At 37.7% G+C, this 15447-nt stretch overlaps 1 protein-coding gene across 1 annotated transcript; it reads right to left on the minus strand.

Annotated features, from left to right (window-relative positions):
- Positions 1-432: 432 nt before the first annotated feature.
- On the minus strand, positions 433-10756 carry LOC101745290 (integrator complex subunit 8). Its single transcript, XM_038015997.2, has 9 exons — positions 10484-10756; positions 9963-10169; positions 9694-9791; positions 9202-9329; positions 7212-8808; positions 6975-7137; positions 5794-6139; positions 3642-3885; positions 433-695 (listed from the first exon to the last, which is right to left on the minus strand). The coding sequence occupies exons 1-9, from the start codon at positions 10599-10601 to the stop codon at positions 456-458; spliced, it is 3141 nt and encodes a 1046-aa protein (XP_037871925.1). The 5' UTR covers positions 10602-10756; the 3' UTR covers positions 433-455.
- Positions 10757-15447: the final 4691 nt, after the last annotated feature.

Below are 15447 nucleotides of genomic sequence, written 5' to 3' on the forward strand. Positions count from 1 at the left end.
GCTAATATCTCAAATGTGTATGTATGTGTTAATCATACCCGCGAAAATGGCTAAACGGATTTAAAGGAAATTTTGCGGATAATCTATGACCTGGATAACACATAGAATAACTTATACCTTGCTGACAACGCGTATTTGGGATTGAACATAGCAGATGCTATAATAATTAAAACAATTAAGCCAACGTGTTCGCTAGTTTATGATTTTTAGCTATGATCTACAAATCGACTGGTAGTTTATGAGCCATAGAGTGATAAGGAATTATATTTATGATTAATTACACTTAACATTGGGGTATTTTTTTTTTATTGTCCTTGTAGGCATACGACCATACAGCCAACCTGATGGTGAGTGGTCACCGTCGCCCATAGACCTCAGCAAATCCAGGGGCAGAGCCAAGCCGCTGCCTAGTAACACAATAAAACACAAGTCAATCTTTGAAGTTTTTATTATATTTATGCGACATATTGGTTGGTGAGGGCGCGCAGTAGTCGTGCTCTTCTTGTGGCTGCCGCCTCTCTTTGTATGTCTTCGCTGTTGTTGGCGTTGAGTTCGAGGGCACCGGCCGCCTTTACCGCTCGCTGTCTGCGTCCGCCTTCCCCGCGTCGGGCGTGTAAAGCGACCGCCACCTCTAGTAGAGTGCCGTCCCATAGACAACCGTAATAACCGTCCATAGCGTCCGCAGCGTTGCCAGTCTGAAAATTTCAACATCATCGAAAAGTTTCAATCAAATCTGAAAATTGATTTTCACAATTCACCACATCTATTTCATATGAATAGGGTTCGGCGAATGGTCTAGAAATTCGACAATAATCTAATACTTCAAAGGACAATGCCCAAAAGTGGGCCAACTTTGTGTCAAAACTATTTGTACTTGAAGAACTATGCTTTATTTTTCACGTTGTTTAGTTTATGTATCAACATTTCTTACACCCTGGCATTGTTTTACAAAAAAATAAATTACTTATTTGATAACATCCGAAAACTGATTACTTTCATCATTCATAGTTTTGAAATTCGTCAACAGACAGACAAAGGGCTTAGCCCATACAGCCTTACAGTAAACCTAAATGCTGCCAAACGAAAGAATTGTCTGCGACTTGAACAAAAAAAAAAAAAAAAATTATTGTTATGTATTATATAATATAATATAAAATGGGTGTTGTTTTGTGTATTAAACGTCAATAATCGTTGTTCACGATTATTGAGGCATTGGAATAAAACTGTGGCTAACATAGCAGTGACTGTTTTTTTTTCAAGATAAAAGGAAACTGTGGAAACTCATGCTCAGTCAATGAGCTATTCGTCGAGTTGACGTCAAAACTCCTAAAAAAAGATACACCAGCTTTTTATTGACATGAAAATAATATAACTACGACAGACTAGGCTTCGCTCTTTGCCTGCCGATTGGCGAATTTAAAAACAACAACAACAATATCATTGCCGGCTTCCGAATTTTCATTTCCGAAAGAAGGGTCAATGAAGTCCATTCTCAGAAACCACTTCCATTTGATTATTATTATGAGGATATAATAATAATAAAATGTACATAAGGGCTTATTTCTAGCAAAATTAACCACAATTAACTTATTTAACACTGTAACTAATTATGAGAACGATTATTGATTTCGAAGAAAACAATTCACAACGTAATTTTAGCTGCAGAAAAAACAGATTTCTCTTAAACCTGGGTGAAAAAATAAAAATCGTTTTCTGAATATGAAACGATATTTCTTTGTCTATTAAATTAAGTTAAAACCATCATGACCCGACAACTTTTTTTAGGGGCCCAAACGCCCTAAGAAAATGGGCATTGTCCTTTATGTATTTATTTTTTATTTTGTTTCATTATTGACATAACCTTAATAGCTATTAAACAAACGGAAAAAGATACTGCATTGTTTATTCTTTGACTATTTATACTTAGATTTATTACTCTGTGGCACAGTACTAACATAGTTTGGTAGTGTTATCAAGAACGATTTCCGCGCATCTTATATGATATAGCTGAGTCCCACGATGTTACCCGCGGTTATTGTCGTACCGCGGGTGACGCCGCGGGGCGAAGCTAGTCTAAAAAAGTAGCCTAAGTTACTCCTTATATCATCAGCTACCTATCAGTGAGTCTCGTCTAAATCGGTCCAGCCGTTTCAGAGATTAGCCGGAATAGACAGACAGACAGACAGACAGACAAAAATTGTAAAAAATGTTATTTTGGTGTATGTACTGTATATATATTCATATGCATGTAGTAAAAAGCGGTTATTTCAATATTACAAACAGACACTCCAATTTTATTTATATGTATAGATAATATAAATAACACAGTATAATAGCCGGCAAACTTCTTGAGCATTTGTTGACGTAGTGGGGGTAAGTTCGCGCATGGTACACTCACGTGCAAAAACATTACATACTCTGCGTCATAATGCTATTAAATTATTAAAATCAACATATTATGTATTTATTTATATATTTATTAGAACATCAACAAAACATATAGGTTAATAATTGTAATAATTTAATCTTGGGGTAAAATAGATATTCCTTCTATTAAGTCAAAACTAGAGCTGTTGCCAGGTCTTGGTTCAGTTGAAGCGAAGCTGGTATTTGTAATTTTTTTTTTCGTTATCATAATCTTGACCATCATCATCATCACTGTTTTCATCACCCGAGTCGCTATCATCGTGATGAGTCGACATAGGGCTCATCGGCGTAGTTTACAACTCGGTCGACACGGTCTTCTTTTTTGTCTATAATTAATTATTTTTTGAAGATATTCGATTCGTAGTAATCGAATGTTACTTTTTTCAATTACCAGCTTCCGATTATTTTCTGTTTTTTTTTTTCATCTGAAGCCTAGCTCTTTCATAATTCGTCGTAAACTTCATTCCGAGCCATTAAAATGTATATCTTCTTAAACATTTTCGAAGCCTTTCTACGGTACGGAGTTTCGCTGCTTGTTATGTAGTTATTATGATTACATCTTTTTATTACAGATTGAACGAAACTATCCATTCCGGTAACTTTCTTCTTCCCTGATCTTTTCTTACCCGGAGTCCGAAACACGGCGAGCAAGCCAGAGCCTTTAGCTTCCTTAATAATAATGCACCTAACAGTACTCACTGATGGTTTTGTTACTTCCGAAGTCTGTTTTAATTTTTCCATATCATTCTTCCCCTGTTTTATAATGAAGCAATATACGTCGTACACAATTTTTCTACCCTTTCTTTTGAATAGTACACCAGTTTGTCGCGGCATAGTGTATGTTTTATAAAAAATCAACAAACAATCAACAAATAGCAATGGCAACAAAGTCCACAAGTAATTATAACAAATAGCTTAACGATTAATAACGATAGACTTTCCACTGTACGCAAGCGTACTTTTGGGAGCAAGCGGAATGAGGGCGCGGTGCGGGACGCAAGGTTCGACTGATCTACCAATAACGCGCTCGATACGATTTCCCCTGCCGTCGCGCCTCACCCTCACCACCAAAGTGATCTAAAATTCGGTTCTGCGCAGTCAAGGTCATTTGCTCAAGAAGTTTGCCGGTTACTATAACAGTAAGTAAAATTAATTGTTTGTGAGCGCTTCACTCGAGACGTGTATCCAGACGGAGTGTGTTCAGATCACGATACCTTTTCGGCGAAGCACTTGAAGGCGGTGGTGTAATCGGGTTCGTCGGGCAGCTGGCAGAGCGCCGCGGCCTGCGTGGGTGCCGACAGCGCGACGCAGCAGCGCGCCGCCCGCCGCGCCACGCTCGTCTCGTCCGGGGCGCGCTTCGAGAAGTACCAGGAGCCGGCCGCCAGCGAGCACAGGTAGCGCCGCAGCGCCGCCGACCAGCGCCCGCCCGCCATCTCCACGTCGCCGTACAGACGCAGCCTGCAGTAAAGGCTCCGTCAAACAGAACGCGTACTCAGCGCTGCGTTTTAACGTCGCGCTCTTTTCATTTCACACAAATTGACTAGCTTAACGCTACTTGACGCAACGTAATACCCGCCAAATCATAGTGCCTTTCTATAGCAGTCTGACAAGTTAAAATCATTAAGATATCGAGTGATTCAGATGTGGCATTCTATAAGCATGGGTATTTTCTAACCAATTCTATCAATTTTTCGGGCATTACCCAGTATTTTAATACACATTCACTCGGACGCTAAAATAAAATTTGTAAAAAATTACAACGCCTGACGTCAAAGCGTCCTAACGCCGCGACAGAACGTTGCGTACTTATAGCGCTGGCGCTCTGTTTGACAGGTTATCTATATAATTATTATTACTAGCTGACCCGGCAAACTTTGTAGTGCCTCAATCGATAAATAAAAGACTTAAACTTTTGTTAAAAATAAACTTAAAACAAACAAAAGGAATCCGTCCGACAAATCAAAGGAAAAAAAGATGGATTTTTTTTTTGTTCTTTTTTTTTTTATTCCGGGAATTTTCATATTTATCTACTTTTTAAACCTTCTCTGGACTTCCCCAAATGATTCAAGATCAAAATTAGCTAAAGCCGTTCTCGAGCTTTAGCGAGACTAACGAACAGCAATTCATTTTAATATACTTAGTCTGGCCATAAATACTGTTACAATTAACAATAAACAAAATATTACATTTGAATTTGGAATCTGTCATTTTTATATGATTGCTCATTAAGTTCTCATTTTGGCGACAATACATTGTACAATATTTTGCGATATTAAAATGGAGTGGGGTGATAAAGAGAACCGAATCGCTGTGATTGCATTATACAAAGTAGGTATGAAGTCAAATGCAATTTTTAAAACTCTCCATACGCTTGGTATTAGTAAAATGTTTGTGTATCGGGCTATTAATAGGTGCTATGAGACCTGTTTGTGACAGAAAAAGATCTGGCCGTCCTCGTAGTGTTCGTACGAAAAAGGTGGTCAAAGCAGTAAGGGCAAGAATTCGAAGATATCTTGTCCGAAAGCAAAAGATTTTATCTCGGGAGATGAAGATAGCACCTAGAATCATGTCGCGTATTTTAAAAGATGAGTTAGGACTTGCAGCATATAAGAGACGTACTGGTCATTCCTTAACCGATAATTTAAAAGAGAATAGGATGGTAAAATCGAAACAACTACTGAAGTGGTACGCAAAAGGGAGGTCATAGAAAAATTTTGTTTACGGATGAGAATTTTTTTAAAATTGAGCAACTTTTTAACAAACGAAATGACCGTATTTATGCTCAAAGTTCTAAGGAAGTTTCCCAATTAGTCGACAGAGTGCAACGTGGGCACTATCCGACTTCAGTGATGGTTTGGTGGGGTTATTAGCTATGAAGGAGTAACTGAGCCATACTTTTGTGAAAAAGGTATAAAAGCATCGGCACAAGTGTATCAAGATACCATTCTTGAGAACTACTGGACCATGCATCCGATTGACTTGAAACTTGGTATCCATGTAGAAAATACATGTACTTAATGGATAGGCTAATATTTACATGACCGTTGAAATCCCTAATAATAATGACAATAAATAATAATGTTAATTTTAAATGCCCAGCGAAGCGGGCGAGTACGGCTAGTTACGTATAATACTACGACTGAACTCATTTATTGGGAAACAGTTTCATAATTTTTTTTTTTTAAATCATCGCTCTTGCTCTATCTCTTTCCCGCAAAGTAATTCTTAATATAGAATGTTATACAGAAAATTGAAATACTGGAAGTATTCTAAATAGATTTCAAAATTATGGACAGCATTAATCAATTGGGATATAAATGTGAAATGTGTTAGTAGTATTGTAATTAAAAGTAAAGTAACGCTCACCACGAAGTATTGTAGGGGTATAATTTGAGACTCCTTTCTAACATATCGGTTAGAGATTCTAACACGAATTTTATGTTGTAATTGTTTATGTTCGAAACGCTAGAAGGCCACAAACTCGTGTATTCGGTGTTGAGTTCGAGCGAGTTGTCGTCGATCAGCAGGTTGTGTATTCTAGCCAAGAGCGACATCATGATGCTGATCGCGAGTGGCTCGCGCAGGGTTGCCAGGAAGCCGTTGAACGCGTTGCGCGACTCAGCCGCCGCGTTCATCATTTCACGCGCATGGGACATCCCTCCCGCGCTACGTTTCATTGAAATATTTGGGCCGTTACTGTACACCGATAACGCTGAAAAGAATTAAAATAAACATAATTCGACGCTTGAAAGGCAAACGTGACTTTTTTATTGCCCTTGTAGGCAGACGAGCATACGGCCCACCTGATGGTGAGTGGTTACCGTCGCCCATGGACTTCAGCAACGCCAGGGGCAGAGCCAAGCCGCTGTCTACCGCTTAATACTCTCCACAAGCCTCTTTTGAAGAAGGACGTGTCATAGCGCTCGGGGAACACCCTAGAGGGGTGCTCATTCCATAGCCAGATGGTGGATGGCAAAAAAAGTGACTAAGCGACAATAACTGATTTATGCATAAATGATAGGCAATAACAATAACCATTTTCGATGCGCAAAATATATAGCAAAATAGACCTAGAAATTTCTAGGTCTATTAAAATCATTTCAATCCTAGATCATTTCAATCACAGCTAGATTCGTTAAAATAGAATTTTTTTCAGATATTTCAACTTTAAATTAGTCTACTGTAAAGTTCACGCATTGTCGCTTAGTCACGTTTGCCTTTCAAGTGTCGATATGTTATTCACGTAGTTAGTGGTGGAAGGAGGTATTGTGGGCCCCTAAAGGTATCCCGTCTTGACCACTGTGCCGATGCGAAGTAGTCACGTGCTTCGTTTTGAAGGGTAGGCCAGTCGTTATAATATTCAATTAGGACTTCCCTCTCATGTCTCCAGGTGGGTGGCGGTATGGTGATGTCCAGCTCCGGTAACCACTTAATACCAAATGGGACATGTGATCTTTCTCATAGAAACGTAATAAATAAATAAAGAATAAAAAAAATACAAAAAAGGTTAGGACATAACAGATCAAGCGTGCCTTAAATTTACATACCGTAGTCCCATAGAGGTCTTGGAAATTTTCTAGAGCCTTTACCGCGTTGTAGTTCAAAGCATGCCGCACAAAGAGCGGAAGCTAATTCTCCAGGGCCTGTGGTGACACCCAGACCTTCCCATTCGCAAGAATTAACCAAACAACTCCAGCACGCTTCTAAAACCTGATTTAAATTAAGGACTTTTTATTAAATGCAAAGACATTGAACAAATACGATTAGATTTAAAAAATCGTTACCTGTGGTCGTGGTATGATACCGTCACCAGAATTAGCCGCTGCAATGCAAGCTTTGCATTTATTTGCCAGTGCAGTAAGGTTGAGTCTATGGTGAGGCCACTCGGAGAGCATCACGTTGACTTGCAGCAGCAGTACTTCCCACGATAACTGTCGGCACAGTCGATACAGCACTGGATCAGTGCCACCGCCTAGTTGACTACGAGCTTCTCCTTCAAGCACCGACAAGAGAGACAACGCAGTTCGTGCAGATCCCGATTCGGCACGAGCACGGGCTGCGCCCGAGACTACATAGCCAAAATCTTGCAAAAATCCTCTGTTAAGCGACATCAAAGCATTTCCCAATACACCTGCCGGTTTCCACGACGGGCTTAACTTCCACAAAGGCAACGAAGGAGACATCATTGCTAGTTTCACTAGACACATGCGCACGTCATCAGCCGTCGAAGCTTCGATGAGACGTTTCTTTAATCTGCCCATGTCCAATTCAGGGACAGTTTTGAAATCAAAATCAGGCGTTTCCCAGTCGTCGGTGAGTAGTTCCCGAGGAATTTCCATGTTTTCATCGTCGTTGTTAATTGGATCGTTCAGAATTATGCTAAGTTGCTCATCGGTAATCAGTTTTTTTCTTATATTTCCTGCTGCTTCACCAATATGTTTTTTCATATACTCATCTATTCTATCGATTGGAAGTCTGCATTGAGAGGTTATCAAATGTAAGAAAAACATTCGTAAGTGTTGCCAGTCTTCTAAAGAAAGATCCGATAGTAATACTGGTCCAAGAGCCCAAAAGAGGAGATCGAAAAACTTTATGCCAACTGTTTTGAATTTATTCAAGAAATCTGGATGTGTAGAGGGTATGCCTCCTTCGAGAGCATATCTAACTGCATTCAGAGCCGATACCCGATTAAGGAGATCTCTGGCTACTGTGAATGCACCACTTGACGCTGATCCTTGTATATCCAACTCGACGACTTGTCTGTGAATCATCGGAATTTCACGAGCTAAATTATCAGCCTGTAAAACTGCAATGATGCCCGTATAATGATTAGCTATAGATTCTTGAAGTTTTTGCAATAACGATGCTTCTTCATTTAAAACTTCTTGACCTAAGTTGAGGGCTCTGATATAACCAATAATATCATCTTTAGTCATACTAGCATAATAAAATTCACCCCAAGGAACAACTTTGTGTGGACCATAACCATAGATAGACACTTCTCTTTCTAAAAGGTTAGAATTTTCTCTGCATCCAAGTATATGTTTTTTTGCTAAATCATGTTGTCCATAGAAAAAATAATTGTAACAAAGATCAAAGTGTATTTGCATCGCTAATTCAAATTGTGTAATTAGAATGTCTCCAGCATCCCAGTTATGTATTACTTCATCAGAATCTTCAGTGAGATGAATAAATGCCTCCATTGGCGGAACTTTAATTTTTTTAGTTTCTCTACGGCTAGAATTTGACGTGAGTTCGTACATGGACAAAACTTCTTCGAGAAATTTTATACTATGTGTACGATTTCCTTCACACATACGTAATATTTTTTCGAAATTTTGGTTCAATGGAGGGTAGCCACCATCTGTCTGCATTCCAGGCCTAGAACAAAGTTCCATAATAAACAAATCATTAGATGTGTACTTTTTTACCCCATTATTTAGAGTTTTGAATACTATGAATCAATAGTCATCACTGATATTTTATCTTGAACTAGTAAATCCTATCTATTGTTTGTTGTGACTACTGCAGAATATTATATGGAATAAATTTCTTAAAAGTACTCACTTATCCTTGATGGTACTATGCTTGGAACCCTCTCAAAAGTAACTACCAAAAACAAGTACATTTTAGCTGAATTCAATTTAGTATTTTCTTAATATTTCGTGACTTAAGGATACTAGTATTTAGGACAAGCAAACTTGTATTATTTACAGTATCCATAAAGGAATTTAATCAAGTTACTTGTCATTTGGATTATTTGTAATAACTTACATGTGCATGTATATTTTTGATGATTTAGCATACAAAGCCGCCTTCACAGGGAATCTCAATGTCCATCTGTGGTATAGAGTTAATGCAAATATAACTTGTGGCTTTTGCATTAACTCTGCTGGTATTTCCTGAAAATAATTATTGTTCTCTTTTAATTTTATTTACTTAGTGTCAGTGATATCTACTAAGAACAATTTCACTTAGTGAAAAATACCATTCTATATTTAGATCCAATGAATTATTGCAATAGTTTTATAACTTGTAATAATTTTACAATAATGATAAAAAAAATATTGAAGTATGCCTGAATTAATGATAAAATGAAGGCTGTGTTTTATCATAAAAAGTGATGTATTTCTTCATACTTCAATTATCATAAGAATTAGGAACATTTTCAAATTACAAGAGTTGCCTTTCATTCCATTTACAGAACAGATTTTATAATTGTTGATCAGCTAAATTTGTTTTTCATTAGGATCAGTTAACACATACCTGTGGCGGTACAGCAAAACCTGCATCTGTGGCCATGTAAACAAGGTCTTGCATGAGTTGGTGCTGTATTTGAGGTGCTAGATTCAATTCCAAAGTATCTGTATACAAATACATTGAAAATTTAATAACAATGCTATGTAATTGGCATTGAAGTTTTGATAAATTTTAAAGTTTTGTCTACTAGCTACTACTACTTTGTCCAACACATTGGTAATTGCTTTTTTCTATAAATGTGGTCCAATAATTTGCAAGTCGTGACATTCCAGTACCTAGGTTCCAATGTAATGATGCTGCCACTTTCAGTCCAAGGATTTTCAAAGCCAGTTGTTTTCGAGTAAACTGTATGGGAGATGAAATCGCCGATGGTGGGGTGGGTGGAGCATCAGTATCTGGTATTCGTTCACTAGTAGGCTTCGAGTTTGCACCCTTGGAGTCAACTGACAAAAATTCCTCTATAAGTTCACATGCTGATGGCTCTGAAAGAATATGGTGTTTATAGAGGTGTAGTTTGAGATATCTTTAAAGCTTTCCATTAAACTAAGTAAACCAATCCAGTATGATTAAAATATTGTTTAAAGCGTTTTTAAAAATATTGGAATATGATCAAATGGCATATTAGGAGTCTAACATTAGTATCACCTAAGTACAAGTAAATACAAAATGTCTCTAAGTAAATAGCCAATAAAATATTGTAAAGTTATTTCTTATTCTATATTCACTTTTAGTTTATCAGTACAAAAGTCATAACCAGTCCGGAGTGCTTAATATATTTTTCTGTCTTTGTACTAACCTGGGTTAGGTTTGCTGAGATGATTCTTTAGCAGTTCTGGATGTAAGAGAAACTCGAACCATAATATAGTGTCAGGTGAAATGGGCACAGTGCCGGGTCTTAACAGATCTACATCCATTGTTACGATTTCTTAACAACCTTAAAAAAAATCGCTTTTTTTATACCACTGAATTTATATAAATTGTCATTCATTACATACTATTTTATTTGTTGTCACAAATATTTTTTGTTTTGTTTTGAGGTTGTGTGTGTGTTTTTTTTATTAGGTGGAATTGGCCAGGCAAAGGGGCATAACCATACAGTCATTTCTTTTTTAAAGGCGTTTTACTAAGTAAATTAAACTACATCCCCACATTATTACTTTTAAGTAAGCTTCTTGCGGCGAAACTAAAGGTAAATAGAGATAGAGATAAGGTGAGATGAAAAAATAATGTATCATTAAATGATGGAAAATAGTCTAGACTTTCAATTAACTTATTGAATTGAATTATTTTTCTTCATCTTGTGTACTTTTTATTTTATTATGTTTACCTTACATTTAATATGTATGTGCAAAAACGTTAAATTTACAATTAAAACAATATAACGTTAACACCATGCTTACAGCCTTTTCTTTATTGGCACTGTAAGACTTTATGGATATTTTTCGTTTTATATGAGTTTTTTCCTCAAAATACGTAGGTATTTTAGCAAGGACGAAATTAGCTCTTTTCAGTTTTCATCCTGATTTGGAAATCCTCCTGGATATTCCTTGAATCTTTGGCGTTTCCCTGGCAAGCATGTTTTTCATTACAGGCAGGGGTTTGATTTTCATACACGAGTAATAGTAGCCCTTTACTGTGAGATCGCCTCTCTTCAATGAAATTAAACAATAAATGGCTGAATTTAGATACGGATCCATTACTTTACATAAGACCGAGATACACTTTAGTTTGAAAGATCTAGATAGTTTATTAAATTAAAATGTAAGTAATATGTTGTGATTTTACCTCGGAAAAACAGTTTCTTGACCATTAACATAATAATATAATGGTAGGTTTTTGTGTGTTTCTTCTATCTCTGCAATTTTGGTGTAGGTATCCTAATCACAGTTATTAATATCATTTTACTTTTATTATTAGGGCTACCAAAATTGCAATCAACTGAATAAAAAAAATGAGGCTTTGAAAGGACAGCTGTATCCATACAGATAAGAAATACAGATACAGATAAATAAATTGCTACGCCACGCATTGATAGTCTTACTTTCTCCAAAGAAGTAAACCGGTAGAAAACAAGTGCATGCGTACAAAGTAAACATGTCAGGAGTGAAATTTCTTTGGCAAACTAATTTTTAACTTTTTTTTTATATTTATACTAATCTAAAGCTTAAGACGTCAACTTCGATCAACAATAGTGTTGTTGATCGAAGGACGTCAATATTAAATTTGTTAACCTTCAAAAGAACTAAGATAAAACATTGTAAATTAACAAAAAGATAACAAATATATTACTCTGAACAATTGCTTAGTTTAAGACGATTTACAAATTTATCACAAAGTGTTTATTTACTAGTTTACCTCACTGTTTATACACCGTATACATACTAATGACAATGTAAATAAATAAATAAATATCTTCATTTACTGTAGTACAAAACGTTATGCGACAAAATTACCATTTAAAGTTCCCCTCTCTCCCTCCTCTCACTCCATGGCACTGTGCATGATGCTAGGTTCGTTCTTCTCACTCTCTTTCAATCGGTCTCGATCTTTCTCACTCGCTTTCTCCCTCTTGGACAAAAATGTCTCACATTTGTCACTAATATTATTGTTATGGCGTTTAATCCGTAAAAAAATATCGATAAGCACGCAAAGAGGTTTCACATCGAAAATTCCTGCCTGTTCGCTGGTAGCTTATGGGACTATTTCAGCTACTCATTGACTAGTAGGTCACGGAACTCGCAGGCTTAACCTGAGCGAGTTGCTAGCATTAGCTCCAGCCAAAGCAGTGCTTCGCTGAATTTGCCACCAGGTCGGTTTCCCGACTCATTGATAAGATCCGGCGAGAAACCTAGTGGACTGTGTCTATGGGCTAGTCTGGAGTATTGGAGTAACTTGAGTATTGGACGAGTTCGACGAGGACGGTGGCCAGTACTTGAAGAGCTTAAAAGCACCAAGAGGCATCCGGGGCATCTGACAAAATATGTTTTTTTTTGTGATTGAGTGATTACTTGTGGCCCAAAGGCCTTTCCAGTTTCACAAGGACAGGTTGGATCGGATATACCTAGTCAGGTCATAAATTCTGTCACATGTTTAATGTAAAATAATTGAAACAAGTTTATTCATTATGTAACCATTCATATACCAAAATGAACTTAACAAAACATAGATTCTTATGACACTAAAGTTTATTCAAAATGACCTCCGTGATTTTGAATACAGGCCTTCAATCTGCGCGGCCAGTCGTCTATCGCAGCACGAACGAGGTCCATGTCAATATCGGCGGCTGCCTTAATCAAGGATGTCTTGAATGACTCCAAATTGGGATGAGGCTTTGAGCACGCCTTTTCCTCCAAGTGTTGCAATATCTTGTAATCTAACGGATTCAAATCTGGACTGGAGGAGGGCCAGTCTTCGTGCCGGATGAAGTCGATTTCACGCGCCGCCAGCCAGTCCTGTGTGCTCTTCGCTCTATGAACTGGCGCCGAATCTTGTTGGAATACCCAGCGCCTGTTATTGAACATGGTATGAGAAACAGGTACCACAAGGTTCGTCAGGACTGTATTTTGATACACAACTGCATTCGTTTTTACACCTTTCTCACAAAAATGTACCTCTGTTAAGCCCCAATAAGAAACTCCCAACCATACCATGAGCGAGGATGGAAAATGACCTCGTTGGACACGCGGAATACGGTTGCTCGCTTCTTCATTACTGTGTGCGTACACCTTATCATTTTTTTTGTTGTAGCTCTCTTCTACGGTAAAAATTTTTTCATCCGAAAAAAGAATTTCCCTATATTTTTTTCCCGCGTACCGCTTCAACAAAGCGCGGCATCTCTTCAGTCTCAGGTCCATTAGACGAGCATTCAAATGATTTACTGTTTTTCTTCGATATGCCCAAAGCCCTAAGTCTTCATTTAACACCCTTTTCACCGTGGTTCTGCTTAACCCCATCTGAAGGGCCAACAGTTTCTGCTTACGTTTGGGATTTCTTTGAATTCGCGCCTTCACAGCTTTTATCACTGCTGGAATCCTAACAGACCGAGGGCGACCACTTCTTGACCTGTCATCTACACTAGAGTCTTCATTGTATCGTTTGATGGTACGATAAACGAATCTTTTGGTTATATTCAAATTTTTCAGTATGTTAAAAATTTGAATTGGCGCGTAACCGCAACGATGCAACGCAATAACTGCAACACGGTCTTCTTTAAGCGTCCACTCCATATTTAAAAATGAGTAAAATTCTAAATGTATACTATTTTTATTTTCATGAACAATTCGAAATTCGAATTCAATAAACTTTTTTGTGGCCAGCATTCTAAAAGAAAAGTTTTTACTGTGTGACAATACTTATGACCTGACTAGGTATAATTTGTGGCGGTCACGATAAGGTATATTGTGTTACAATGCATTTTCAAAGTTTTAGAATTTTTCTGACGCTTGAAATTTAATAGACTACAATCACAGTCACAGCCATCACGAACCTGAGACGGATTTAAATATTTTTTTTTAATTGCACTTGTAGGTAGATGAGCCTGATAGTGATGTGAGCCTGATGGTGATAGTAGGTGTTATACCTGATGGTGAGTGGCTACCGTAGCCTATGAACTTCAGCAATGCCAGGGGCAGAGATTAAGGCTATGCATCATAATAATCGTCTTATCGTTGCCGCTGCTGACCACACCAAATCCTGATCACGCAGGAGCCAGTCACCGTCGACGCCCTAGACACGTCCTTACGGATCCATCAAATCCAATAACCTTTGCATTAGACGCCTTCAGCTTTAACACTAGGAGCAGGCTTAGGGACCCCGATAACGGTACTCGTCGAACTTGACAAAGAGTTCGACGTGCAACCTAACCCATGAATCAGCTCGCTGAGTTTCTCGCCGGATCTTTTCAGCGGGTCGCGATTCCGATCCGGTACATTCGCGAAGCAGCTGCTCTTGAGTTGTTAGGTCTCCTTCGGAGGCGCTCGGGCAGCTGTTAGCAAATCCCACCCCTCCTGGCGGAGCCTTTGCTCGCTCACCTGTCCTGGTGAAACTGGCAAGGCCTCCGGGCCACCAGTAATCCTTCAATCCTAAAAAAAGGGCAGAGCTAAGCCGCTGCCTATCGCTAGACCTAACCGGGGTAGAAGTGCTTCTTACATTGGCGGAAAGTCGCCTCGATGGTCCTGCTTATCTGATCGTGTTTAAGGAAAGATAAGAACATAAAGTATTTTAATAACACTATGTCAATTTAAAAAAAAAGGTCCATTTCATGTTGATTAAACAAATCTTCTTGTGAGTTTTGAAAAAAAGATGTTTGTTGATTGTCGTTGTTTTCTATTATCAACATATTATATTCGCGTTATATTGCTTTATCAAATTATAAAATTATTAATTTTTATAAGTTGATTTTATACAAAAACTTCAATAATTAAAGTTATCCGAAAAGTCAAACTGTTTTCGAATTCAAAGTACCTAACCGTTCTATTGACTAATAGTGAATACGCAAGTCCCTTGTATCTGCAAATGATATGATAATGATTTATTATCAATCTATAAATGTACTAAATAAGTACACACATGTATGGCAGTATTACGACCTACATGCTCCACTTAGAAATGTTATCACCTCGATAACCGATGGATATAACTGTTTCATTGTTATTGCATTTTTAAATGCTCTCATAAAAAGAAGACACCTATAAAAGGAGAAAAAAAATTAACATTGAAAAAAAGAGTGAATGAATACTTTTTACGTTTCGAATAATAATA

This window comes from Bombyx mori, chromosome 15 (assembly GCF_030269925.1).
Source record: "Bombyx mori chromosome 15, ASM3026992v2".
NCBI classification, from domain to species: domain Eukaryota; kingdom Metazoa; phylum Arthropoda; class Insecta; order Lepidoptera; family Bombycidae; genus Bombyx; species Bombyx mori.

What these genes read in the sequence shown, in the direction of transcription:
- LOC101745290 (XM_038015997.2), bottom strand. Translation starts at nt 10,601, where the DNA reads ATGGATGTAGATCTGTTAAGACCCGGCACTGTGCCCATTTCACCTGAC. An exon ending in TCTCAGCAAACCTAACCCAG is followed by an intron (nt 10,170 to 10,483) that starts GTTAGTACAAAG and finishes ATATTCTTTCAG; the next exon opens with AGCCATCAGCATGTGAACTT. An exon ending in ATCATTACATTGGAACCTAG is followed by an intron (nt 9,792 to 9,962) that starts GTACTGGAATGT and finishes ATTTGTATACAG; the next exon opens with ATACTTTGGAATTGAATCTA.